This window comes from Danio rerio, chromosome 14, assembly GCF_052040795.2.
Source record: "Danio rerio strain M-AB ecotype USA chromosome 14, GRCz13ab, whole genome shotgun sequence".
Taxonomy (NCBI): domain Eukaryota; kingdom Metazoa; phylum Chordata; class Actinopteri; order Cypriniformes; family Danionidae; genus Danio; species Danio rerio.
The window spans coordinates 38,188,524-38,214,292 of NC_141034.1; the positions used below are offsets into that span (position 1 = coordinate 38,188,524).

At 35.9% G+C, this 25,769-nt stretch overlaps 1 protein-coding gene across 6 annotated transcripts in view; it reads right to left on the reverse strand.

Moving 5' to 3' along the window:
- The window catches only part of cyfip2 (cytoplasmic FMR1 interacting protein 2), a 55,090-nt gene that overhangs the window by 5,076 nt on the left and 24,245 nt on the right, over window positions 1-25,769 (reverse strand). The window contains exons 4-27 of one of the 6 annotated variants that reach the window (XR_015506584.1): window positions 23,459-23,536; window positions 22,636-22,737; window positions 22,225-22,406; window positions 19,862-19,958; window positions 19,496-19,624; window positions 19,308-19,412; window positions 19,139-19,221; window positions 17,450-17,687; window positions 15,732-16,024; window positions 15,515-15,662; window positions 14,642-14,795; window positions 14,383-14,539; window positions 11,935-12,031; window positions 11,770-11,846; window positions 11,187-11,295; window positions 10,869-10,988; window positions 9,429-9,628; window positions 9,259-9,346; window positions 9,013-9,156; window positions 6,886-6,976; window positions 6,487-6,617; window positions 3,231-5,484; window positions 2,934-3,028; window positions 937-1,175 (exon numbers count right to left, since the gene is read on the reverse strand). Coding sequence is in view for 4 of the 6 variants with exons in the window: in XM_087279947.1 (XP_087136073.1) it covers window positions 937-1,175; window positions 2,934-3,028; window positions 3,231-3,303; window positions 6,484-6,617; window positions 6,886-6,976; window positions 9,013-9,156; window positions 9,259-9,346; window positions 9,429-9,628; window positions 10,869-10,988; window positions 11,187-11,295; window positions 11,770-11,846; window positions 11,935-12,031; window positions 14,383-14,539; window positions 14,642-14,795; window positions 15,515-15,662; window positions 15,732-16,024; window positions 17,450-17,687; window positions 19,139-19,227; window positions 19,308-19,412; window positions 19,496-19,624; window positions 19,862-19,958; window positions 22,225-22,406; window positions 22,636-22,737; window positions 23,459-23,536 (3,239 nt within the window). In the remaining 2 variants the exon portion in view is untranslated. 6 annotated transcript variants of the gene reach the window in all.

The following is a 25,769-nucleotide window of genomic DNA, read 5'->3' on the forward strand; positions in this document are numbered from 1 at the left end:
ACATTTTAAGACCATTATGAATGAAATTTTAGACTAATTAAGGGCTCAAGGCTAAGAAATTTTTTTAAATGACCCAGGTGGAAAAGATTTTTATTTCCCCTATCAAAAAAATTCTTATAATTTATTACATGTAATAATACAATAATACATTAATATCAAAGCAATAAAATATTTTATCAAAATATTTTAAATATTGCGTAAAATCAAGCAAGCTCTACCTGTATCCATTTACATTTTTAACAACATAAACCTTCTTTAAAATAAAATAAACAAATGTTTCAAAAGTTTAAAAAACTATAATAAACTAAATCTATGCAAAACAATCTGTCCAGGTTGGTATCCTCACCAGTAAATACATGGAGAACCTTTAAACCAATGTTTTTGTAAGCAAAATAATCAAACCATTATGATAAATAGAGTAAAAATTACCTTTTAAAGTGAAACCTTAAAAGTTTTATTGAGATGATTGTTGGTGATTGAATGGGCTTTGGCCAGATTGGGTAGCAATACACGAACAAAGGAAAATTACGACCTGTTTAAAAAAGATTTAAGACCCACAACACAATATTTCAGTAAATTTAAGACTTTTTAAGGACTGAAATTTAGATTTTGACATTTAAGACATTTTAAGACCCTGCAGAAACCCTGTTATAACGCTGTTATTCTAATCGATGATTTAGGCTAGTAAAAAACTGTAAAGAGTCATTAAAGAAATTCACTGAACATTAGAAGGTCATATCTTGTTAAATCGCTAAATTCCTCTTCAATTATAAGTCGCTTTGAACAAAATCGTCTGCTAATTGACTAAATGGAAATGGAAATTAACATAGAAATATTTAGACCTGGAACATAGACCTGATTTTCTGTATTTTTAAGACCCCTCTAAAAAATCCTGAATAAAAGCCAAACTGAATGCATGCGTGTGTGAAGACCTACTCTGCAGTGAACTCGTGTGTGCCCACAGGAATGCAGTAAACAAACTGCATGGCGCTCCAGAGGCGGTGGAACTCCATGCACTCATCCACATGCATGACGCCGTTGGTGGGAGGAGGACCTCGCCACACGTTGTCCTGCAGGAAGCTGCGGATGCGCGTCAGGATCACTTCAAACATGGACAGGCCACAGCACAGCCGCTCCTTCGTCAGCAGGTCTCCCTCACGTGCAATTGCAATTTGCTAAGACGGGTTGGTGAAAGCAAGGTGCATGTTAAAATGGAATCCACAACAACCTACTCGTGTTCTTATAAATTGACTTAACATTTAGCAAAAACATGACTTTTCAAGCATGACATTGAATAATAGATGGTTTTATTTTTAAATTTACATTTGATGTCACAATTTTTAGCCCTCCTGTGAATTTTTTTCTTTTTAAAATATTTCCCAAACAATGATTAGAGGTGCAAGGAATTTTTCACAGTATTTCCGATACATTTTTTTTCTTCTGGAGAAAGTTGGTTTTATTTCGGCTAGAATATAAAATAAAAAATAAAAAATTTTAAGGTCAATATTATTAGCCCTCATAAACATTTTTTTAGATTTTCTACAGAACAAACTAGTATGTTTAGAAATGCGTTAAAAATAAATCTCTCCGTGAAACAGAAATTGAGGAAAAAAAGTATAGGGGGGCTAATAATTCTGCCTTCAACTGTATATTCAAAGAATCCTTAAGTCTCTGTTTTCACAAGGGATGCACAATACTTATTAGTGGCCATTCTGATATCAGCTGATAAATTCTATTTTGAATATTATTGTTCTCTATGAGATCTATTATTGATCGCATAACAAAAGCAATATCAATACAAGGTCAATATCTTTCAGCTGTAAAATTGTGTATTATTTCTAATGGTTGAACCTCTTAATATTTATGCTGCTTGCCTTTTGAGTTTTTAATCACTAACTCTGTGACATAGCCAAAAGTAGATGCGCACCTTACAAGAGCTATTGCTGCTTGACTAGAGAGATAAGATGTCAGCACAGCAGTGTGGGAGTTTACATCATTAAATAATAATAATAATAATAATAATAATAATTATTATTATTATTATTAATTACAGGTGAAGTAGCCAGACAATCCTGTGATATTTCTAGATGGCCTTCCTGTTAAAATTTTATGCAAAGTCATGCTGTATCAGAAAAAAAGTATTTATCTATTGCACAATTTTATTCTTTTATTTTGGTTAATGTTCAGTGACCCTGTTGCTGTATCCATTATTTTTTATCAGGCAATAGATTGTATATATATGAAATTAATACTCATTTGAAAAATGTTAATGTGTTTTTTTAAAATTTATTAGTCTATATATCAGCCTCCAAATAAAAGAGTTATTAGTTATTGGCATCGGTCAAAAATTCTTATAGGTGAATCCTTAGTTTCTGAAAAAATATTAAATATTTTCAATTATATTATTAGACATTTTGAATATTGATAACAATAAGTAATGCTTCATATAAACAAGGCTTCAAATCAGCATATTAGAATGATTTCTGAAGGATCATGTGACACTCAAGACTGGGGTAATTATGCAGAAAATGTCGTTTTTAAATCAGAGCAATATGTTACATATTAAAATGTTTTTTAATATTAATCATATTAAATCCTATTAAAAACATATTAATTATTTTAATTTGTAATATCATACAGCAAAAACAAGAAATACCAGTTTCTCTGATTTACTGGATGTATTAGGTAAGGATTTGAGTAAAAAGTTCATATTAATCTGATACCATTTCTTTTCTTTATTACTATATCTATTGTGCAAATGGTGTCAAACCACTTTACATAAATGAAAAGAAAATAATTGTCATTTTCATTTTAGAAAATACCAATCAGTCAGTTTGAAACACGGTTTCAGATTAAATGACCAGATTAACAATATACAACATCTGTTTTTGCCAGATGTGATAAGCATGTATGCTCTGATCTGCATTCCTCACCTGTGGAGTCCCGAGTCTCTCAATGAGGGGCACGAGATGAAGAGGAGCATACTTTGCCTCCAGCCTCTTCATCCTCACCTCCAGTCGCTCTCCCTCTGCAGAGTTCAACATTACAGGAACATTTTCAGCAGGTATAAAGTCTCTATTTAACCTCAAGACAACATTAGAGAACTAGTGGCAACAAAAAAAGACTGTTGACTCCGCTAGTATTGATTTTCCTGAAACATGGCCCTTAATCAGAAAGCCCCAAGAAAGAAGACGATATTGTAGCTTTTGAGTGTTTTAGCAGTTTTTCACCTTTGATATAGACTCTGGGGAGGATGTTCTGGAATGGGGCTGCATGAAGCAAGTCACAAACTTCTTCCTGAGACTAAATTCAAAGAAATAGCACAGAATACAATGAGGAACAAGTCAGAATTGATTATAATTCCCATCACATTGTTAAATGAAATCTGCATCAGGCTTTACATAACACATACATCAGAGTGAAAATGGGTTAGTTGTAGTATGAATGAAAATGTGAAAATGCAACATTCTGATCCTAAATAAAATCATCTATATTTAACATTTATGTTGACTACAAACAGAGATTTTTATTCTAGGTTTAATTATTTTATGGCAGCTGAAAAACAATGCTGTACACAATGCTGTATTAGTCCCATTATAATAGTTTCATATAAAATAGACTATTTCTAGTTCCCCTCATTCTACAACAAATCCTTTAAATTTAACAGTAGACACAACAGAAACATACAACTACAGAAATTATGAAGATATCCGTTATAAACTTCTATATAACCTCTACATAACGTCTCTCAACTGAAACCATTACAAAAGAGTAGACTTTGCATGTTTACCTCACATGGCATTAATTAACTCTGTTGTAACATTCTGAGCTCATGGTCTAAAGCTTTTCTATCTTAAGAACAGAAAAAAAGATGCGGTATATGGCCTAAAAGGGTTGTCCTTATTTTATTAAGGAGTTTTGGATGTGTTTTTGGCATAACTTTAATTAGACCAATCAGAGTTTTTCCCATTCCATTTAAGACAGAGGTGTCCAAACTCGGTCCTGGAGGGCCGGTGTCCTGTTCTAAATTTAGCTCCAACTTGCTTCAACACACCTGCCAGGAAATTTCTAGTATATCTACAAAGAGCTTGATTAGATGATTCAGGTGTGTCTGATTAGGGTTGGAGCTAAACTCTCCAGGACACCGGCCCTCCAGGACTGACTTTGTAAGTGGAAAACTTTGATTGTCAGGAAACAGATCTGCAATTAGCCAGTGTTTTTCGTCATTACCCCAAATAGGTAGGTGGGCTAGTTTTGATATATGCAATGACTATCCATTATGACATTTATGTAGACAATAATCATTTATTAGATTTAAATCTTTTCATTTTTCATTTTTAAAGATGTTAGTGTGCTGCCGCACAGCCCTGTGAGTGTAATAAGCAATGTGTAAGTGCATTGTAGACCCACCTATGGTAACATATCACTAACATGCTCTTTAAATGACAATAAATAAAATAATTAATTTATAAAACTGGGCATTTGACTTCAGATTTTAGATGGTCAATACGTGGTCTATTTCAGCTGCTTCAATACAGCAATGCGGAAACTATGCACTTTAACACACCTTTTTAGATGGGCACACAAATAGGAGAAAATGGATTTGTTAAATTCAACAAGGTGGTGTACGATGTGAAAATGATACCTGCGCCAGGCAGGAACTAGCAAAAAAAACTTCATCACGCCTATAGCCTGTCATTGCACCTGGTGTATGATATAGCACCTTGCATTTTAAGCAGAGCATTCCATACTATTAAAATAAGGACACAAAATATGGTAAATTTTAAACAAGAATTGTTTATGTGAATACCAAATTCACCAACTTGTAGATTACCGCACGTAGTTTTATTCACTAAAATAGATAAGTGGACCAAGAAAATATATATATACAATATATACAATAAAACAAGAAAAATAAAAGGTCCCATGGCAGTGACCTTCAAATCAATAAAGTACAATTTAACCAAAAATGAATTCACAATAATAAAACAAGCACTGAACAACAACACCCAAACAAGAATAGACGACCAGAAGAGCACCCTGACAGAAACGATGTTCATGAGAGATCAGCGTGCAATGATCATCCAACACATTCACTATGCTTCAGAAAGAGAAAGAGAGACCCATACAGAAACACAAGAGAAACAGGCATCAGAAGAGAAGAAGTGTATGGAAGCAGATGTGCACCAGCACGGGACGTCACAGGCAGCCAGAGAAGAGTCGTGACTGCCATGAAAGCAAGGATGACTTCCTTTTGGAAGAAATGATCCAACAAAAAGCCTTTTAACATCAACCCAGTCGACATGTCCAAACATCCCGACATTCACAGCTCCATTTTACATAAGTTTTGTTTTTTTAATTCTTCCTTGAATCCATGGCAGAACACGGCACAAAAGTGACTAAAATAATAGAGAAACCAAGAAGAGAGTGCGTTCAGTCAGTTCGTGTTTCAGTTTACATGAATGAGGCCTAATTCCTTACCACCTGTAGTTATTGCCAGCGTGTAATGAGAAATAAAGTTGCTTTTTAGGGGCAGATGGCAGCAGTGTCATCCACCCACACACACACACACACTCACAGCAATTCATTAATATTCATATGTGGACAATCACACATACATTTCTACAAATTCAGATCTGCTGCTTTATGCAACATGTTAGCAAAGCCAGGCTGAGTCAAGGATTGCGGCTTCAATTTTGGTGCATCAATAGAATGCTTTCATGATGAACATCGTAAAGTATTTCCTTAAAGCAAATCATAACTATTCAGAAGAAAACAAAGCCTTAAAGAAAGAGCAGACCTGCCAACCTTGCCAAAATTTTTTTGATTAATGCTTGTGATTCATAAACTCTGAAAGCCACTAAATGCCCTATTAAGAAATTAAGAGACATAAAAATAAATATATGAATAACAGGAATGACCTCCTAGGAAGAGGAAGTCTGGGAAAAAACTCTAGACACAAACCACCACTTATATATATATATTTGCAACTCAGCATTCTATAGAACGCCTAGGCAATGTATAAAATAGCAATCATTTTAGGCATTCTATACAGTTCCTAGGCACTTTATAGAAAGCCAGATTTCACACATTGACGATAACATAATATATGTTAAACAATAATTATAAATAAAAGCAACAATAAAATAACAATAATCCTTTTTTACAGACATTAAAAAAATATTAATACTATTTAAATATAAATATATTTAAATAAAAATAAAAATATATGATTGAAATAATAACATACAATAATAATTCTATATGTAATAATAATAATACTTTTTGCTTGACTCGAGTAATGCACATCAACAATTAAACACATTACCAGTCACACATTTTGCACGGAGGTTGGCAGGTCAGAAAGACTAATGCTAAAAATACACAACAGCTTGATATGATGTGATTTTAGCTCTATCGATTAAGAGCTCTACGCTACTATATTATGTCATGCTCAGACAAATGCAAAATGAAAGAAGGTCTCACCAGAGCTTGTTCGATGAGCAGACAGAAGAGAACAGCATTGCCCACCTCCCTCAGACTCTGAAACACATCGGTCTTGAGCTCAGCGTACTCAATGATGTCCTTCAGCTGATGGTGGAAGAACTCCAGGATGCCTGACAAACATTACATAACATCAAAAACACTCCAGGCTCAGATCTGACGCGCCAGTTATAGACTTCTAACTTTAACATGTTGTACAGTAAATAATACAATCTGATGCTGGAGGAGGTGGAGAAACTCAGAAGCATTAGTTAATTGCAAATACTAAATCTAGACTATTAAAATGTTGATCTTCTTGTGTTATTGGCTGGAGAATCAGCAGAAGATAGTCAGCTTGTGTCATGCTGTAAATGTGACAATTAGAGTGTTAGTAGTGCAGACCTGGTGAGCCGTACTCATGACGAGGGAGACGGCAGATCTTGGGCATCACCTCTATGAGGGTCTTCACATACTGAAGGATGGTGCCTTGCAACTGAAAAAAACAAAACAAAACACCAAAACTGATGGACTTGACAAGTGAAAAGGAGAAATGTTTTCTAAACTGTAAACGAACAAACAAAAACACTTTGTAGTTCAAAACCATTTTTTTCCTAACCATTGTATTAAGGGTCACTGCACAACACTGCACAATGAAACAACATTGTTTCATTTTGATCAGGATCAAACATGACAGAAAAAGAGTGCTCTGATGTATTAAGTAGTCTAAAATAAAAATAAAAAACAGACCAGCGCTAATATAGACTACTACGCATTTAATATCATGTATTGCAATAAATCTCAAAAAACCTGACTTTAGAGACAGGTATATCACAAATATTGTTGCAAATTCTGGGAAAAGATGGCTTCGAAAAGTCTATCATCAGGCACAAACAGCATTTTTTTTTAATTATTGTAGCAGAGGTGTCAAACTGTGTGTCCTGCACAGTTGAGCTTTAACCCTAGTTAATCACAAGTAATTGGTTTGAAGCAGGGTTGGAACTAAACTCTGCCGGGCTGCGGCCCTTCTCGAATTGAGTTTGACACCACAAATGTCAAATGTAGCCTAAAATTAGAGTTTACTGCTCATGACAAATTTTGATCTGTTTAATAATAATAATTCCTTATATTTATAAAGCTCGTTTCTGGACACTCAAAGCGTTACACATTGGGGGGAATCTCCTCATCCACCACCCGTGTGCAGCATTCACCTGGATGATGCCACGGCAGCTATATTGCTCCAGACCACACACCACATACCAGCTGATCAGTGGAGAGGAGACAGAGTGATGAAGCCAATTACAATATGGGGATGGTTAAGAGGTCATGATGGACAGAGGCCAGTTAACCCCAAAAGACAGTGCTCTGTAAAGAGTCCCCTTTACTATACTTAGGGCATTAGGACTTACACAGACTGCAGGTTAAGCGCCCCCTGCTGGCCTCTCTAACACCACTTCCGGCAGTAACCTAGCTTTCGCATGTGGTCTTCCATCCAGGTACTGACCAAGCGTAGTCCTGCTTAGCTTCAGTGAGCAACCATGTAAGAGTTGCAGAGAGCTAGCTGCTGGCCAGTGTTTAGAAACACTGCCTTGTGAAAAACCAAACCTAACCATAAATTGAACGTTTTCACATTTTTAGGCCCAACCCCAAATCTACCCCTCAGCCCTTCCCCCTACCCCTTATTTTACGTGTTCTCATGAAAGGGTGGGGCTGTCGCAATTCTCTTTAGCTTGAAGGCATAGTCATAAAGGAAAAGGCTAGAAGGCCCTTGAAACAGAGATTTTCCAGGACCACACTAGAAACGAAGGGGCATGAAAATTTCCCAGAATACACCAGCTACAATGGCAACATGGCTGCACAGGAAAGTCAGAAGATGCACAAATGCAAGTATGTTTTGGTATTTTTAAGAATTTTTACAACAAACAAGCATATGTTTTATTACATTCATAACGGCGTTCATGTTATTCCGTATTTTTTTATTTTATTTAAAAAACCTCAGCTAAATTTTACTATCTCTGATCCATAATAATAACTCCTGCATAGCAGTCCCACAACATGCTTTCACCCCTGTTACTCGATGACACTTAAATACCCTGTCAGTAATGTCTAGTGGCTGGGAATGAGCTTTTTACAGTGTCTAGTATAACTTTAATGTTGTTTTAGTGTGTTTACATCGATGAATATGGCCACGGTGTAAATACACAATACTGTTACAAGCTATTGCCACATTATATGGTTACGATAACATGATATCGTTGCCTCCGGTGATTTCCTGAAGATAAATACAATAGGTGTAAATATAATTATAAAGCTCTTCCCCTTCACACTCAATTTAAAGGGCCAAGGGGAAGGGGTAGCGGTAAAAAAAATGAAATAAATTTAAATTGGGATTTGGATAAATTTAGTTTGGACCTTAAACTCCATTTTTGGATTTGCAAATGATCCACAGATTTGAAAACACCCTTAGAGAAAGAGAAATTTGATGTAGACTTCAAGCAAAGACAACAACAACAATAAAAAAAAAAACCCTACCAAGCTCTTGACAATCTTGAGCAGCTCCTCCATCACCACAGCGATGCCTTGGTAACCGAGAAGCCGGCAAATTGTTTTGAAGTGCGGAGGTCCCACAAAGTTCCTGTAGGAACTGTAAATGTGGGAGTAGGCAATGTTCAGAGGCTGAAAAACAGAGAGAGATGTTTCAAAATAGACATCGCTGTCCTCAATACGGTGTAAGTAACACATTCAAGTCTTTCATTTAATATCATGCTGCTAACAGACCTTTGAGCCATACAAGTAATATGGCTGAACATTGGCAGGCTTGTCCCTCTGAGGCTCTTGGGTGAAGGGAATGGCTGTTCGCACAAACCTGTTGATTGAGATGCAACACATCTGTCAACACCGTCATCAATAACGAACAACGCATGGATCTGCAACTTGCGTTCACAGACCTGTTGGTGGAGCCATTGTAACAGTAGTTTGGTAAGAAGTCAAAGTTGAGTTCCCAGAAGACGTGCAGCGTAATGCGTCCATATGGAGCAGAGACGTTGTGGTTGGCTTCGCGAAACATGGCGTCAAAACTGTCCAGCGTCATATGCTTAGAGAGCAGACGGTGAGTCAACCTGTTGATTTCCAATAGCCATTCAAGTTCCTGAAACATAACCACAACATCATTACTGTTTAGTGAATTCTTCACTGATGCATTCTAAAGAGGATGGTTTGGAACTTTTTTCGCCTGTCATCTCCATTGTTTTATTTAGTTTTAAGTAAACAAAATTGTCACATTGTAAATATTTCCAGATGAATGTCTACTATATGAAGCCCCTTAAGTTTACTTGATTATCCTCACATTTTAACATGATTTTGAGGATTTCCTTCCTCAGGAATGTTTATTTTTTTCATCTCTTAATCATCAATGAATTCTTTTCCATCGCCTGTTTTGCCATCCACATCCAGCAGACACAGGACTTCGACATTATGTCAGATTGACGTTGTTGTGGGGCGTTGCATTTTGTTTGGAAATAAAAATCAGTTTAACATTAGAACCCAACGTCACTGTTCAATGTTAGACAGACGTTACATTTTGGTTAGTTTCTAATGTAAGATAAAAACAACAAAATAGCAACGTCTAATTGTTACAGCTTGACATTGTGTGGACGTTACTACTATGACATCTGTCATACGTTGGATTTTGGTTAACCAATGAATATCAGTATTTGACGTCAATATAACGTTGGTTAAAGATGTTGGCTCAACATTGGATTTTGTTCACTTTCCAACACAACCTAAGATAAATAAATATTAACATCATTTTACGACGTTATTGGACGTCCAAGTAACATTGTCTTTAGATGCTGGCAACCTAAATCTAACCTAACATTAATGTTTTATGATGTTGTGTGTCTGCTGGGCAAGAAAGATTAAAGTTTTGATTATAAAATCATGCATTTAAATATTCTTTGGGAGATAACTAATATTTATATGCATTTCATGCATTTATGTATGCTATATTGTTTAAAGGATCTCACTTTTTTACATAAGCTATTAGAATCTCTTTATTTTTTGGTCATATAAATATTAGCAACTTCTTATATTTGCTCAGTTTGGGCATCCATAATAAAATGTAGCTGTTTTTGTTCTGAGAGTAAACTATACTTTTTTATATCTTACAATGCAAAGCGTAATAAACAAACATTCTCAAAGACGATACTTAACACATATGCTAAGTTTTCAGATATGTCCAAAAGCTCAATACACTGTTTAGTTAAAATAAAATATGTCTTTGACACTATTATTTCATGTCAAAGTGTTCTAATGTTTAAATAGATTAAAAATGGTTGAGTTTGCGACTTTATGATAAACTCCAAAAGCAGAACTGATGAGTTTCTCACCACTATGGAGGTAAGGTCCTCGCTCTCAAAACGGCTGATGGCTTGATCCAGAGATTTGTACATGGCTGCTGAGATCCTCTGGGTTATCAATCTGTTCAGGTCAATGGAGCGACCCAGCAGCTATAGGTGATAAACACAAATATGATTTAAACATTAATCTTCACAAAAATTTCAGTGACAATAAAGTTGCCTTACATTAAAAACTCATAAATGGAACCATACTTAAAAGGCCACAACAACAGAGAGACTGAAATGCAATCATTATGAACTCTTATTTCACCAACATTTTGAGTTGGCCATTCAAATGTTAGCTCAAACCTGCACATGTCTCTGTTTCAGCAGCGTCTCGTAGCGGTTTGATGGCGGGTATGGGATGATCACACCGTAATTCTTACACTCTGCACGGAAGCGTTTGTCTAGGAGGACACTGTGAGAGAGAAACAACCATACAATCGATTCTATTCAATCTAAAGACTGAAACTACAAACAAGCTGACTGATTTCTGTGCTTAGCAGGAGAGAAAAAAACATTGAGATGTAGGGCTAGTTCATACTTTGGTTAAATAAAGACAAACTGTTGCAAGTGCTGTGCTAAAAAGTGTGAATGCTGCCATACAAACATTGGTTTGACTAAATTACACAGAATGAGACACAAAGTACTTTTGCTTTTCTAAGTCAAGTAAACTACATTGCACAGTACAATAAATAATAAGTGCAATAAAGGTTTTTTTTTTGACTTCTTGAGTCTTGACACATTATAAAATCTTTTCACAACTGATATAGAGCATCCTTTGCACAAATGTACACACAGCATAAATGATTAATGAATTTCTTTCTTTTTTTTTTGTCAGGAGTAAACAACTAAACATGCTTAATATTAATAATAATTAAAAAAAAATTACCTTCCAGCCATTGCTTTGTAGTAGGCAAATATCTGGTCAGCTAACTTGTACACAAACTGATCAAAACACAGGTTGACCTGAAATGAAGAAGAAACAGTTTTAGCTTTTATTTAATAAAGGCTATTTGCAAATGGGAGACATTTGAATAAATCTGTGAAACTCTACCTCGGCCTCTATCTCATCGTAGAGGAACTGCTTCTTGAATTTTGTGAGGGCATAATAACCACTGTCATTGTAAAGATCTAATGGATATAACACGTATCTGATGGGAAAAAAAAAACATGTAAAAATGCAGACAGACACAATTAGCAAATGTTCATATACACTGTTGTGCAAAACTTTGGGGTCAGTGAGTTTGTGCTTTATATAGAAGTCTCTAATGCTCTTGTAAATTGGACAATACTGGGTAATAAACAGTAATATTAATACAAATGTCATTTAAGGGTGCTTTCACACCTGTGAATCGATTCAGTTGTTCCGAAACAGAGATTAAAATTGTTACATTGTTGCTCTTTGCTCTTGGAGCGGTTCGCTTTCACACTGCAAAGTTTCTAATCGGACCAAAAGAGCTAAAACAAGTCACGTGCGAGTAAACTCTCCTTACATTGGTCAGAGTGTCAGGGTTTATTTTGCAGCGTCCCGCTCAGCTGTCAGGAGGTGGTGATTTGGTGGTGATTGACAGGGTGCACGCGCGTGACGTGTCTGAGGAGAGACACGGTGGGGAGGGGTGAGAAGGGTGCGCGACGATGCCTATTTGAGGACTGGAAGAGAGATGTGAGATTACCGGGAGATCATCACTCATTTGCGGGCATCCGGAGACTCGCGAAACTTCCCGCCCTACTCATAATTCTCTCTTCATGTAGCCGTAAGCCTATTACTTATACATAAAACACTGTAATATAACCGCGCTCGGATCGGATCGCTTTCTCACTGCAATCGAACCGCTCCAGGGTTCGTTTCAATCGAGCCGAGACCACCTCACTCAAGCTATCTCGGAGCGATTACTTTGGCGCGGAACAGAGTGCGATTGCCCTGTTCACATATGCCAATCGAACCGCGCTAACTGGGCAAACGAGATACGTTCCGAAACAAAAGTGTAGGTGTGAAAGCACCCTAAGATCCTTTGAAAATGTTATTTTTACTGTGATATTTTTATGACTTTGATGAATATAACGTTCTTAAATTCAAATTAAGTGAAAGAATCCCCTAACATTTATGTTTTTGAAAAGCGCGTTAAGACATACCTTTTTATGCGTACGCATATAATAGTATGTGAAGTATGTGTATTTTATGTATGTACTTATATTGAGTGTGTATACACTGTATGTATAAATGTGTGTACATGTATGCATTTATCTGAGACATATATTTAATTAAATACAATTTTCTTTTTGGCTTAGTCCATTTACTAATCAGAGGTTGCCACAGCGGAATGAACCGCTAACTTATCCAGCATATGTTTTACGCAGTGGTTGCCCTTCCAGCAGCAACCCAACACTGGGAAACACCCATACACTCTTACATTCACACTCATACACTACGGCCAATTTAGTTCCATATAAAGCTTAGTTCAGAAATCCATATATGCAAAGAAAACAAATCTAATTTGTTTACAAAATAAGTTATGTGTAATTAAATAAAAAGATACAGGGAAAACGTATTGAAGTGTAGAAAGGCAGTGAAAGCCCAGACAGCAGTTGAAATCTCTCAGTAGTTATTCTGCAAACCTCTGCCCTTCGTCAATGTAAATTAATATTAGCTGCTTCAGTCCAACACCTACGTTATCAGGATGATGAAGATGAAAACAGGGTGGCCATTTCACCAAGACAAGGATGCAAAACACAGCCAAGGAAACTCTCAAATGCTTTCAGAGAAAGAATATCAAGCTGTAGAATGGCCCAGGCAATAACCTGACTTGAATCCAATAGAAAATACAAATTAAACATCAGATTTGATAGACGAGACAGACAGAAACATCAAGATTTTTACACAGTAGAAGTTTGTGAAAACCTTACACCTGAGCAATTCACATGACTTCATTCTCAATATGAGAGGCATCTTTAAGTTGCCATGACCCTAAAAGAACTATATATAAAGTATTAAATACATTTCAGTAGTTCAGTACTTTCTCCTTGTGTCATTTCATTGTTATTACACATAACTTATTGAACATTACACATATTTTTTTTAGATTTTTATTTATTTATTTATTTATTTATTTATTAATTTTATTCCCAGTCAAAAACATGATATGTTTAATACTTATTTTTCCCACTGTAAGAACGACATTTATTTATTTTTTAAAAAGTAACATTATAAATATTTTACTGATCTTTTTATTGTAATGCATCCTTGATTAATGAAAGTATTATTTTTTTTCAAAGGCCGCGTTCACTCTTGGTATTAAGATGCTTTTCATCAATTCATTTACAAGTGGACAACACAAACAACACAGGTGCAAATATAGTCTAAATTATCTTGCAGTTTCGATCACTTCCTCTAATGCTTCTATAATGATACCACTTGTGAAGGCATAGGAAAAAAACAGACTGACCACAGAGTTTTGAACAGAAGTGTAACATAAGCAAGATGAACAGTGTATATGGCACATACTCCATCATGGAGGGCTCTTTGGTCTCCAGAATGTGATCGGTAAGGATCCAGGGCATGGACATCTCGATGGGGAACTGGATGCGGCGGCCCATGGTAAGCTCCAGGAAAAACTCTCGGAACCAGAGCTGGGACAGATCACAGCACTGCTGCAGGGCTTCTGACAGGCAAACCAAAGAGAAAGCGAGAACGTCATGAAGGAACACAACATCTACTCTCTACCAATGCCAATGCGAATGTAAAGATAGATGACTTTTCTAACCACTAAAGTTCAGGAGGTGGGTGAAGAAGAAAGACTGCTTGTGGAAGTCCTCTATTGCCTGAACGATGGGACCATCCAGACTGCTCCGGAGAGTCTTCTTAGAGCCACTTTTATCAGCGATGAGAGACTCCAGCATGGTGCGCACCATGTAAAGCTATAAGACGAGGAGGAATAAACCAGAAACAACTGCTGCTTTAGACCAGGATCGTCAGAAATAATAAGACCAGGTCAAAAAGTGACAGCAGCCTAACGCATGAAAAAAATACACAATAGCCTTGGCTGAATAACTTTGTAGCTTTAATAAGGTTTTAATCTTGATTTCCTTTATACAATTAAGATTAAGCAGTGTTATGTTACATTTGATTGTTGGTGTTTTTCTATTCTTAATATTTTTATGAGACATTCTTGAATATCTACAAGCATTTTTTATTTGTTTGTATATATTTGTCTTTGTTCAATTGTTTTTATAGGTGTGCAAATGCTTCTAACATGATTTTATTTTAATGCTGACACTTATTTTATTTAAATTATGTTTATATTAGTTATTCTAATGGCTTTTGTTGTGGTATAAAAACAGCAATGGAGAATTATAATTATCATATGTAAACCAATGTCATAAAACTTTAAAACAGAGGGCTGCATATAGGACAAAAGAAAAAAAAAAGTAATTATATTAGAAGATATTACAATTAGTTTATATAAAAAAGCTACAGCTTTTAAAGCCTATTAAATGAAAAAAATACAATTAAAAAAATTATTACGCATTAAACCTACACATTTTAATATTTGGAACAATTATTCACAATTCTTTTAATAATAGATCTACAAATAATCCTAAAATTTCATATATATGATAAACATAAATTGACTAACCTGTGTGCTCGAGGGCCCAACAGCACGACGAGGAACTTTAATATCAAATCCTCCTTTGGGGTCCTTCTCTCCCCTCAGACAAGGGTCATTAGGGGGTTCTCTTGCACCTTCCCAATCACAGATGGTTTTACGAATAGCCTGAAGGACACTACAAGAAAGCAAGCAGATAAGTAATGCCCCAAAAACTTTATCTTCTTCTCTGTGGTGAACATCTCACCTAATGAGGACGTTCTTCTTCTTGCGTACGGCCTGTCTGAGTGGCTCTCTCAGGGTCACCTGTGCAAAGTCCTGCAGGGCAGAGTAGATGGTGTGCCTGATGGCCTGGTTGAAGACGCTCTCCATCCGGCCCATCAGAACCTGAAGACCCTTGATCATAGCAATGACCTCCACCAGGGCAAACTTCTCCTCGCTGGTGTAGTTGTAGCGTGTAGCACGCTCATACTCCTCAGCTGTGCCTGGGCAGTCCTTATTACAGAACTTATCCGTAGGGTGGACCAGTTTCCAAGAGTACTAGAGAGAGAAATCCCTCTTTAAATGCAAGGTACACGAAGGACTGAAATTGTGAAAATGCTCCACATTTTATCTTGTGACCTTAAAGAGATAGTTCTCCCAAAAATTTTTATTGTCACCATTTGCTTACCCTCAGGATGTCTTTGTTCGGCTGAACGTAAAGGAAGTTTGGGTTTATGCTTAATGCCATAGTTGAAAAAGTAAATACTATTGGCAGATGGTAAGATCTGTTTGGTTTCTTTTATTCATCCAATTATCTTCCTTTGTGTTCGGCAGTACAAATAAACGTATACAGGATTTATACAGAACAACCTAAAGGTTAGTAAATGATGGCAGAATATTCATTTTCGGTTGACTTAACCAATCAACTACTATGTACTAACATTTAAATGTATAATTTGGTACAATGTACATATCGTCTGCATACATGTGTTACACTGTACTTATATTTTTAAAAGATACCTTACATTAGGCCTGTCATGATATCTATTTTTGTGGTACGATATATAGCACCAAAACCCATGATGATAAATTATATTATTGTTAATTAAAACCATTTTGACACTATAATAGCATCCTAATGCAAGTACACTCTTAACAATGTTTCATTTAATTTTAACAATTTAATAATTAGACATTGGAATCAGAATGTGAAAACATGTATCCAAACAAATAAATAATAAAAATAATAATTGTTAACAAAAAAGTGCCAGGTAGAAAGAACTAGAAAACAGATCTATTTTCATTCGTCAGGCACCCATCAAAATAAACTAGTGTCATTTATAGTAAATAGACTATGTTTTTTTTAACCATACTGACACTGACACCTCCAATAGAGGCTGTGTAATCAGCTAAAATGTGGCTAGAATTGTTTTTTATGTATAGGCGATATATATATTACATAACCAAAAATGATTGAGGTCATGTCCATGTGTTGTGCGAGAAGTCAATACATCGATTATTGTTACAGGTCTACCTTACATCAATAAATAAGTTCTGCAATTACATTTATATATGCATATACACTGTTAACCCATTCCTAACAAATTATTCCACCCATACCACCAAAACTGCCCCTGTAATTATATTATACCTCAATAGCACCATAAGTATTTTGCAATATTTACCCAAAAATGTAAATTCTTCATAATTTAGTCACACTGCACTGCGTTTCCTTCTTCCTTCTTCAAATTAAGATATTTTGAAGAATGTTGAAAAACCGTAGCCATTGACTTCCTAGTATTTTCCCCCCACAATGGATGTCAATGCCTACCAGTTTCCAACATTCTTCAAATTATCTTAATTTGTGCTCAACAGGAAAACAATCTGATGTAAATTTGATGAGGAGTACATATTTTTTTTATTTTTGGGTGAACTAAAGTATACTACTTGACATAAAGTAGTATAGTTTGGTCTCAGACGTACCACTTCCATGACATGAGTGCTCCACTTAGACAAAAGCTGCAGTCCTCTGAGCGCCAGGTCAAACAGCTCTCTGTATTCCTCATCAGACTTCTGACTGTCCAGACCAGAGCCGGTCACCACCTCACTGTTACTGTAGCGCGCGAGCTCAGAGATGAAGCGGATGTGGTCTTCTCTGATCTGCACCATCTGCTCACACAGGTTATACTGCGGACTGATGCTGCTCTGAGTGCAGGTCCACCTGAGAGAGAGAAAGAGAGAAGAGGAATGAAAATGCAATTCTGTAAGATTTTTTTATGTTTTTGTCTTTTATCCGCAGCAAGACTTTGAAAAAAATATGCTAAAAATAAAAAATATTGTGCAATATTATTACAATTTAAAATATATAAATATGTTTTATATAGATTTCTTTTGCTGTGATAGAAAGCCAGGGCTCCAGGCTGCAAGTACATGGTCAGGAGTCTGTGATATTTTTTCCTTCCAGTGCAGTTATATTTCATTAGGTGTCACTTACAATTTGCCAAAGTAATGTGTGATGTCATAATGCGGAAACTGCAGAAACATTTGTGCAACAACGATCAGGTTGGAAGGGTTTTCGTTCCACTAATCAGCAACTTTTACAATGGCTTTACAGTAGAAAAGCAAAGAGGAACCATTTGATTTCATTATATTATTGATATATTAAATATCTAAAATAAGCAATGTAATATAACCATTGTATTTTCTGTGACATCAGCTTTTTATTTTTCATAGCAAATGTTACAGAAATCATAAATTAGGCTACTTTTTACTGTTACAATTTTTAGTGTTGTTGTTGTTGTTAATGAAAATAAATGTGGATCCCAATTCATTCCCCCGTTGCTGTCATCTCAAAGTACTGTCAACAGTTACCAAATTAGGTGTAGCAATTATTAATACCTGATGTTTTAAATTCATTTACACCTATTACAGGGTACAAGTCAAATTTAAGACATTTTAATGCCTTTCATGACTATTATTACAGGACAAAATGCCAAGATTTTTTTGCAATGGCCTGTGAAATATTGTACTTGCCCTATTTAAATTAAACTTCAGTTATTTCTTAGCCACATGTTTTTAAATAATTAGTCAAAACAAGCAAACACTAGCTATATGCATATACTATTATTATTTTTTAAGTTTTAAAAATTATAATAAACTAAATTTATTTACAAATTTAAGTATAAATACATGGATATTTTTTAAATTGTACTGTAAGGATGTAGAGACAATAATTAAACCATATTGGTAAACAGAGTTTATAATTTTTACTTTTGTTAAGCGTTTTTCTTTTAGATGGATTGTTGTTTGTACCGATTAAGTAGATTTACTTGGACAAAAAAATAAATAAATCCTGTTCAAAAGAATTTAAGACATGCAACACCATATTTCAGTGAATTTAACACTATTTAAGGCCTACATTTTAGATTTTAAGATATTTTAAGACCTTTTAGAACCTAGCGGACACCCTGTATTTTCAAGATGTATTTATCAATCAAATTAAAAGTGAATGTTTAGAAAGCATTCGCTCAGATGTTAATATCAAGTAAAAACAGCAATTCATTTTGGCATACAGTTTGTGATCAGATCACTGAAAACATGTTAATACCTAATGGAAACAGGGCATTTATGAATTTCATTCTTTTCTTTGATCTGCAGTATTAGATCACTCACTTGGATTTGTTCTCTTCATAGTGGGCACTTGTTTCTATGTACCGTGACAGTTCAATCTGCATGTCACCAAACAGTGGCACCACCTGAAGCTGCAAAGGGAAACATACAGCCATTACAAAAACCCAAAAATGAAAACGGTCCTCATGAGAACCGGGTAGTTTGGTTTCACCTTGAAGAACTTGTCGATTTTGCTGAGGTTTATCCTTTTCTTGGCATCCAGCTTATAGATGTTGCTGACATTTCCATCCATCAAGTACAGGCCAAAACCCATGACCTGAAACACAAAGTCATGCCTTCACTTGTGAAGTTCTCTTTCAATCAAGTCTTAAAAGATTTAGCAGGAATGGATGCGCTCACCTTTAGCAGCATGTGTTTCTCACTGGGGGTCAAGTACATCTTGTTCTCGTAGTAATCCACACAGATGTTGACAATATCAGCCAGCAGCTCCTCATAACCTGGGATCACCTCCAGCTGCTGGTGCAGACACTGGACAAACATCACACAAAACACCACACAATGAGCTTTCAGTGAGGAGGACATGATTATATGGCAAAATCCCTTATGTTTTGATCTATAAAAAAGTGCAGCTTCAAAAGTTGTATAAACCACTTTATGTTTCCTTATTTGTATTTCTTTTGAGTTTTGAAAGCCCTGACTGATTATAAACTCTATATAACAGAATATAAATTGTGTAAATATGACCGTGTTCGCAGTTAAACGTACCTGTGTAATTCTGTTGTGATTGGCTAAAAACATAGAGAGGTTTTGGGACTCTTGGATGGACTGAGGGTCAGCCATTTTCCTCAAGAACTGAGCCGCTCTGAGAAGAAGAAATCATGATTAGGATATTTTACAGATCCCAGAAATAAATAATAACAGTATTATTACAGTATTTGGATCTGTCATCACAAATATAAGCATATTAAAGAAGATATATTATTACTCAGAGTTCAACGCTAAGGATTTTTTTCTACTGGACCAATCAAGCCAATAATTCAGATTTATACTTGCCCTGGCCCCACCTAAAATGCTAGCCTCATATTTGAAATAATGTGTCAAAAATAATGTCTGTGAATCTAGAATTTAAGTATTTTTAAAATGTAATAAATGTGTAATAAGCAAAATTCAAAGTGTTATGCAAACAAAAAAAAAGTATGGAAAATGTGCAGGTGTTTTATTGCAGTTCGAAATAATTTAACAAAAGGTGGCCGACATGTCATAGTGAAGGCAAATTGTGCAAAACATCACATGTTTTTTCGTCGTGTTGTTCCCATGTAAATGTCTGTTTCCAAGACATTTGAAACAGACTTTTTCTTTTACCCTTATAATTTGATGTTGCCGCCATGTTGCCGTCACTTGACTGTAATGGATGTTACCAAGTTACGAAAAAAAATAAATCATGCCCAAAACATCAAATCAGATAAGAGGAACCGAAAATATGGTTTTACGAGATCAAAAAGAAGGTTGCATTTAAAGACTTAGAAGCACAAACTTAAAATGCACACAATTGACAAATAGTTGCAGGCAAATCAAACTTTAGTGACATGGCAGCACTGTCCCCATTGGACCAGTAATGATCCTGTCTACTGTCCCAAGCGTCTCTCACGCTGGCCCTGGGCCAATGGGCAGTCCTTATTGTGGATCCCAGTTGTTATTATTATTATCATCATAAAATTATATAGTATAGTAAGTAAGTAATGTATTACATTGTAATATATTAGAACCTGCTCCTTTTTTTTTGCAAAATTTACAGAACACATTTGAACACATCTAAAAATGTAATAAACAATAAATTTTTATATCTACAGTTAAGTACATCTCAAAATAAGCATGCTGTTTAATTTTTACATAAATATACCAGTTATATATCGGTTCCTTAAAAGCAGAAGTGGCCAAAGTTTTTGCTATAAAGGGAAAAAAAAACAAGCTTGATTGAGGGCTGTGGGGCTAATATATACCATATTACATTCAATTTGTCAAGGGGAACTTCCTCATTTATTCAATTTATTACTAATACATTTATTAAAAAAAAAACTAGAAAATGTTGCTTTAAATCATATCTGATATTGTCACCGACTCGGTCCCAGTCATTCCCCTCGCTGACCAGCAGAGGTCACCATCTCCGGACTTCTAACCATTACGTCATCCTTCTCACTCAGATCCCAGCACACCTGTTTTCCATCTCATTAATGACCCACGTACCACATATAAGCAGCTCACACACACACTTCATTGCGAAGTCTTGTTTAGCCCCGGCCAGCATTTCTGAGCGTTCTATCCTGTCTGATCTCCTGTTTACCACTTCAGCCCGTTCCTCGACTCTGCTCTGTCTTCTGCCTGCCCTTGACCTAAAGCCTGATTACACGGACTCTGATTCTCGCTGCCTGCCCCTGACTAAAGCCTGTATTACGGACTCTGAACCACGCTGCCTGCCCTTGACTCAAGCCTGGTAATCACTCTGCCTCTGTTATCTGCTAATCATCGTTGAGTTGTATGTTGTATGTTCGCACAGCCGTGCGAGGTGTTGATGTTTAAGTGTGACTTAATAAATACTGCAAAATGGATCCCTCCGTGTCAGTCTCCCCGTTACAGATATCTAATGCAGTATATATTTTTAACATTTTATAATGAACCTAAAACAGAAAAAAAAAACAATTACATTTAAAACGCAATGGAGTTCAATGCTGAATACACAAGTCGAGCTGCACCTGCCTTTACCTTGATATGCTCGTTGATGTCAGATGTACTGCACATCAAGTGACAGTATTTACATTTTAAAAATCTGATTCATTTACAATATTTAATTGAATCGTTTAATTTCAGTTGCCCTTTTTTGTAGCTCAACAATAAAACTAAGAAACAAAAGATTACTGTCAAAGGCATTCGTCCCAACCACTGACATTCTCCCTCTCTTTTCAAGCGGGCCCTACTTTGGGCATCTCTGCTTTAAAAACCTTAACACCAACCATATCTTGACAGTTTACTTAATTTGTAATTTGATGTAGACACAAAAGTGGAACGTATTACCTTTGAGCCATATTAATGTGTATTTGTGCTTTATGGAAATTGTCATGCGCCTGTAATACCTCTTGTAAGCAGAGTGGTCATTTTTTACACTGCACTTCATGTTCTTCAGTTCGTCCAGCACAGCAAACATATTGATGAACTTTCCTAAAGTGAGCAGGTAGGCCTCAGACACAAAGTCCTTCCTGCGTTCAGCGTGGCACAGTCGCTTTACCTCGCTGCAAAAACGCTCAATGGCCTTGCGCTACAAGAAAGATATCAAGGTAACTCAATTAAATACTGTAATGTAACAATTGTCATTTCATAGCACAGCAAAAATGGGCTCTTTAACACAGATTCTCATTTGAAAAGCTAAATAATGAATATAAATGCTAAGAAATTATTTCCTAATAAAGTTAACTTAGGTTAAATTAGCTAAAATAAAACAATAAAGAGAAAAGTGGTAAACTCCATTTTTTTTCTTTCTTTCTTACCTGGAAGTACATAAATTTCATAAGCTTGGTGACCTCAGGCTCCAGCACCTCCACCGTTTTCTCATAGATCTCCACTCGGTTTGGCTGCTCATTGCACTTCACCTAAAAACCACAAGAGGGCGCCAAATGTACTTGACTCAGAAATGACTGTATGAATTATGCATATTTCCTGTAGTGACTGCAAGACAATCATATCACAGATAAAAAGAGAGTCAAATACTTGGAGCTTTTATCCAAGAAAATACAAAAATGTATTTCCAATTTCTCAGAATATTCACTTTTTACCTAAAAAAAAAAAAAAAAAAAAAATTGTAGGATTTTTCCTTATAATTCAACTTTTTTAATAAAAGCTACTCGGAACCACAAGATATAAACTCTCAAATCTGAGTACTTTTCAGCTCTGAGTATCCCCAGCAAATAAAATCACAGCTTGTAAACTCATAACTCTGACTTTTTGTTTACAAAACTAAGATACATACACTTAAAGTTATGAGAAAACAACACAATTACATTTTCTTATTTAATTGCAGAAGGATAAGCTTCCATACAGTACATTTCAGACAAATGACAAATAGCAGAAACTCTATTATATAAAACAAGAGGCAGTAACACTGATCTAAAATCTATACACATATAACTTGATAGATGATACTTTAACATGTACTTATTGAGTTCCTCTTCTGCGGACTGACACTTCTGATAGTAAAATTGTATGTGGGACAGTAGGCCAAACTGAGGATGAGTTTCATTAGAGTACTGAGAATACACCTCACATCATACTGCCACTAATTGCATTAGATTTCATGATTGTGTGTGTGTGTACCTGAGGAATGGCCCTAGAGCAGCTTCTCCAGGTGTACAACATGACGGCATACTCATGTCCCTCCTCCAGCATTTCATTCTATGAGGAAAAACATTAAAAAAGAGGAAATCATTTAATGGCTACAGGAACCACACACATGACATAATACTACTTTGTAAATGTGTGATAAATACACATTATGACCTCATGTTTGCAAACAGCAATGCATTACAAATGTTGAAAAATGGAATTCACCCAAATTTTTTTTACCATTCAAATTTCTGAAAGAATTCCCAAAGCTTAAAAGGAAGCAATAACGAAAAGGTTGCACACCCAAATATAGGCCAAGAGAAAAAGAGAGAAAACAACCCGCCAAAACTAGATCACTCCACTATAATCATCAGAGCTCTTGCGCTCCAGACAGTTTTGTAGATTAAGTGGCAGACAGTTTTTTGCCCATGTTGTGCCGCATGCATTCAGTGAAGAGCAAGTCCCTAATTATGCTCCATTAATAAATCATGTAACCTGGATTTCTGCCAATTACAATTTAGCAAGCAAATCCTAGAAAGGTAAACAATTGCAAAACTGACTAGTCAGTGAGTGAGTTGCCTGAACATAGAGGCTACATTCCAGTCTAATATTTATGCCTTTCACTCACTAAATTCCCTCAGTCCCTTTTCCTCGGATGTACACAACCGGATAAAAGTCTTGTCACCTATCCGAGTTTTAGGAACAGCAAATAATAACTTGACTTCTAGTTGATCATTTGGTATGAAAGGCAAATGCCTCTAGATTACGGTTATTTTACCAAAATAAAATATGATCGTGCGTTAATCTTTAATTATTTAATTAGGACAGTAAGGTCTGACTATGCTTAGACAAAAGTCTTGACACTTAACAGAAATAATGTACAGTATAGAACATAAAGTGCAGTAGAAAAATAATGAATATTGTGTATGACTCCCATCAGCTTGGAGGACTGCATCTATAAATCTCTGCAATTACTCAAATAACTGATTAATAAAGTCATCTAGAATGGGAAAGAAAGCATTCTTGCAGGACTTCCAGAGTTCATCAAGATCCTTTAGAATCATCTTCAATGCCTCCTCCCTCATCTTACCCCAGACACGCTCAACAATGTTCATATCTGGTGACTGGGTTGGCCAATCCTGGAGTACCTTGACTTTCTTTGATTTCAGGAACTTTGATGTGGAGTATGAGAAGTATGAGAAAGAGTATGAGAAGTATGAGAAGGAGAGCTATCCAGCTGAAGAATTTGCCCTCCTATTTTTTGAAATGTAATGGGCAGCACAAATGTCGTAATACATCAGGCTGTTAATGTTGCCATTCATTCTGCAGATTTCTCCAACACCCCCATACTGAATGTAACCCCAAACCATGAATCATGACATTGGACCATGTGGGTTCCAATAGGTCTTCAGCAGTATTTGTAATGATTGGGATGCAGTTCAACAGAAGATTGGACAAATCTACCTTCTGCCACTTTTCCAAATGATCAACTAGAAGTCAAGATATTATTTGTTGCTCTAAGAACTGGGATTGACGACAAGACTTTTGTCAGGTAGCGTACATCATTGACTACGTTACACAAGTGTCTGCTATTTGTGGAACATCTGAATGAGTTTAAATGGAATGCCCTAAAACCCCTTAAGCACTGTTGTGATGTCACAATCGCATTGCATTCTGGGACATATAGGTGCTGATATGAAGCCAACTCGCTCCCTTGGTCAAACTCGAGGGACCGAGGATATGTCCATGTAAGCTCCTCTTGGATGGCGGCAGGGATTCCTCCGAGGGAACAAGGGAAGGGAAGTTTGCGATTGCTTTTCTAAAATTGAAATGAAAGCAGCACTAGTCATCTCAACACCCAAAAAACAACAACAAAAAAATTAGGCTTGAAGAATAAGAGGATGATCTGAAAATGGGTAGCATGATGGCTCAGTGGTTAGCACTGTCACCTCACAGCAAGAAGGTCGCTAGTTCGAGTCCTGGCTAGGCCAGTTGGCATTTCTGTTTGCATGTTCTCCCTGTGTTAGCATGGGTTTCCTCCAGGTGCTATAGATGAATTGGATTAACTAAATTTTCCATGGTTTATGAGTGAGTGTGTGCGAATGCGAGAGTGTATGGGAGTTTCCCAGTACTGTGTTGCAGCTGGAAGGGCATTCACTGCGTGAATAAGAAACTAAGCCAAAGGAAAATGAATGAATGATCTAAATTCTGAAATAAAAAAACTGTTTAAATATAATCTAAAATACAGAATATAATACTACTTTGATAAAATGTATTATTTTATGTAATAAAATAATCAAAT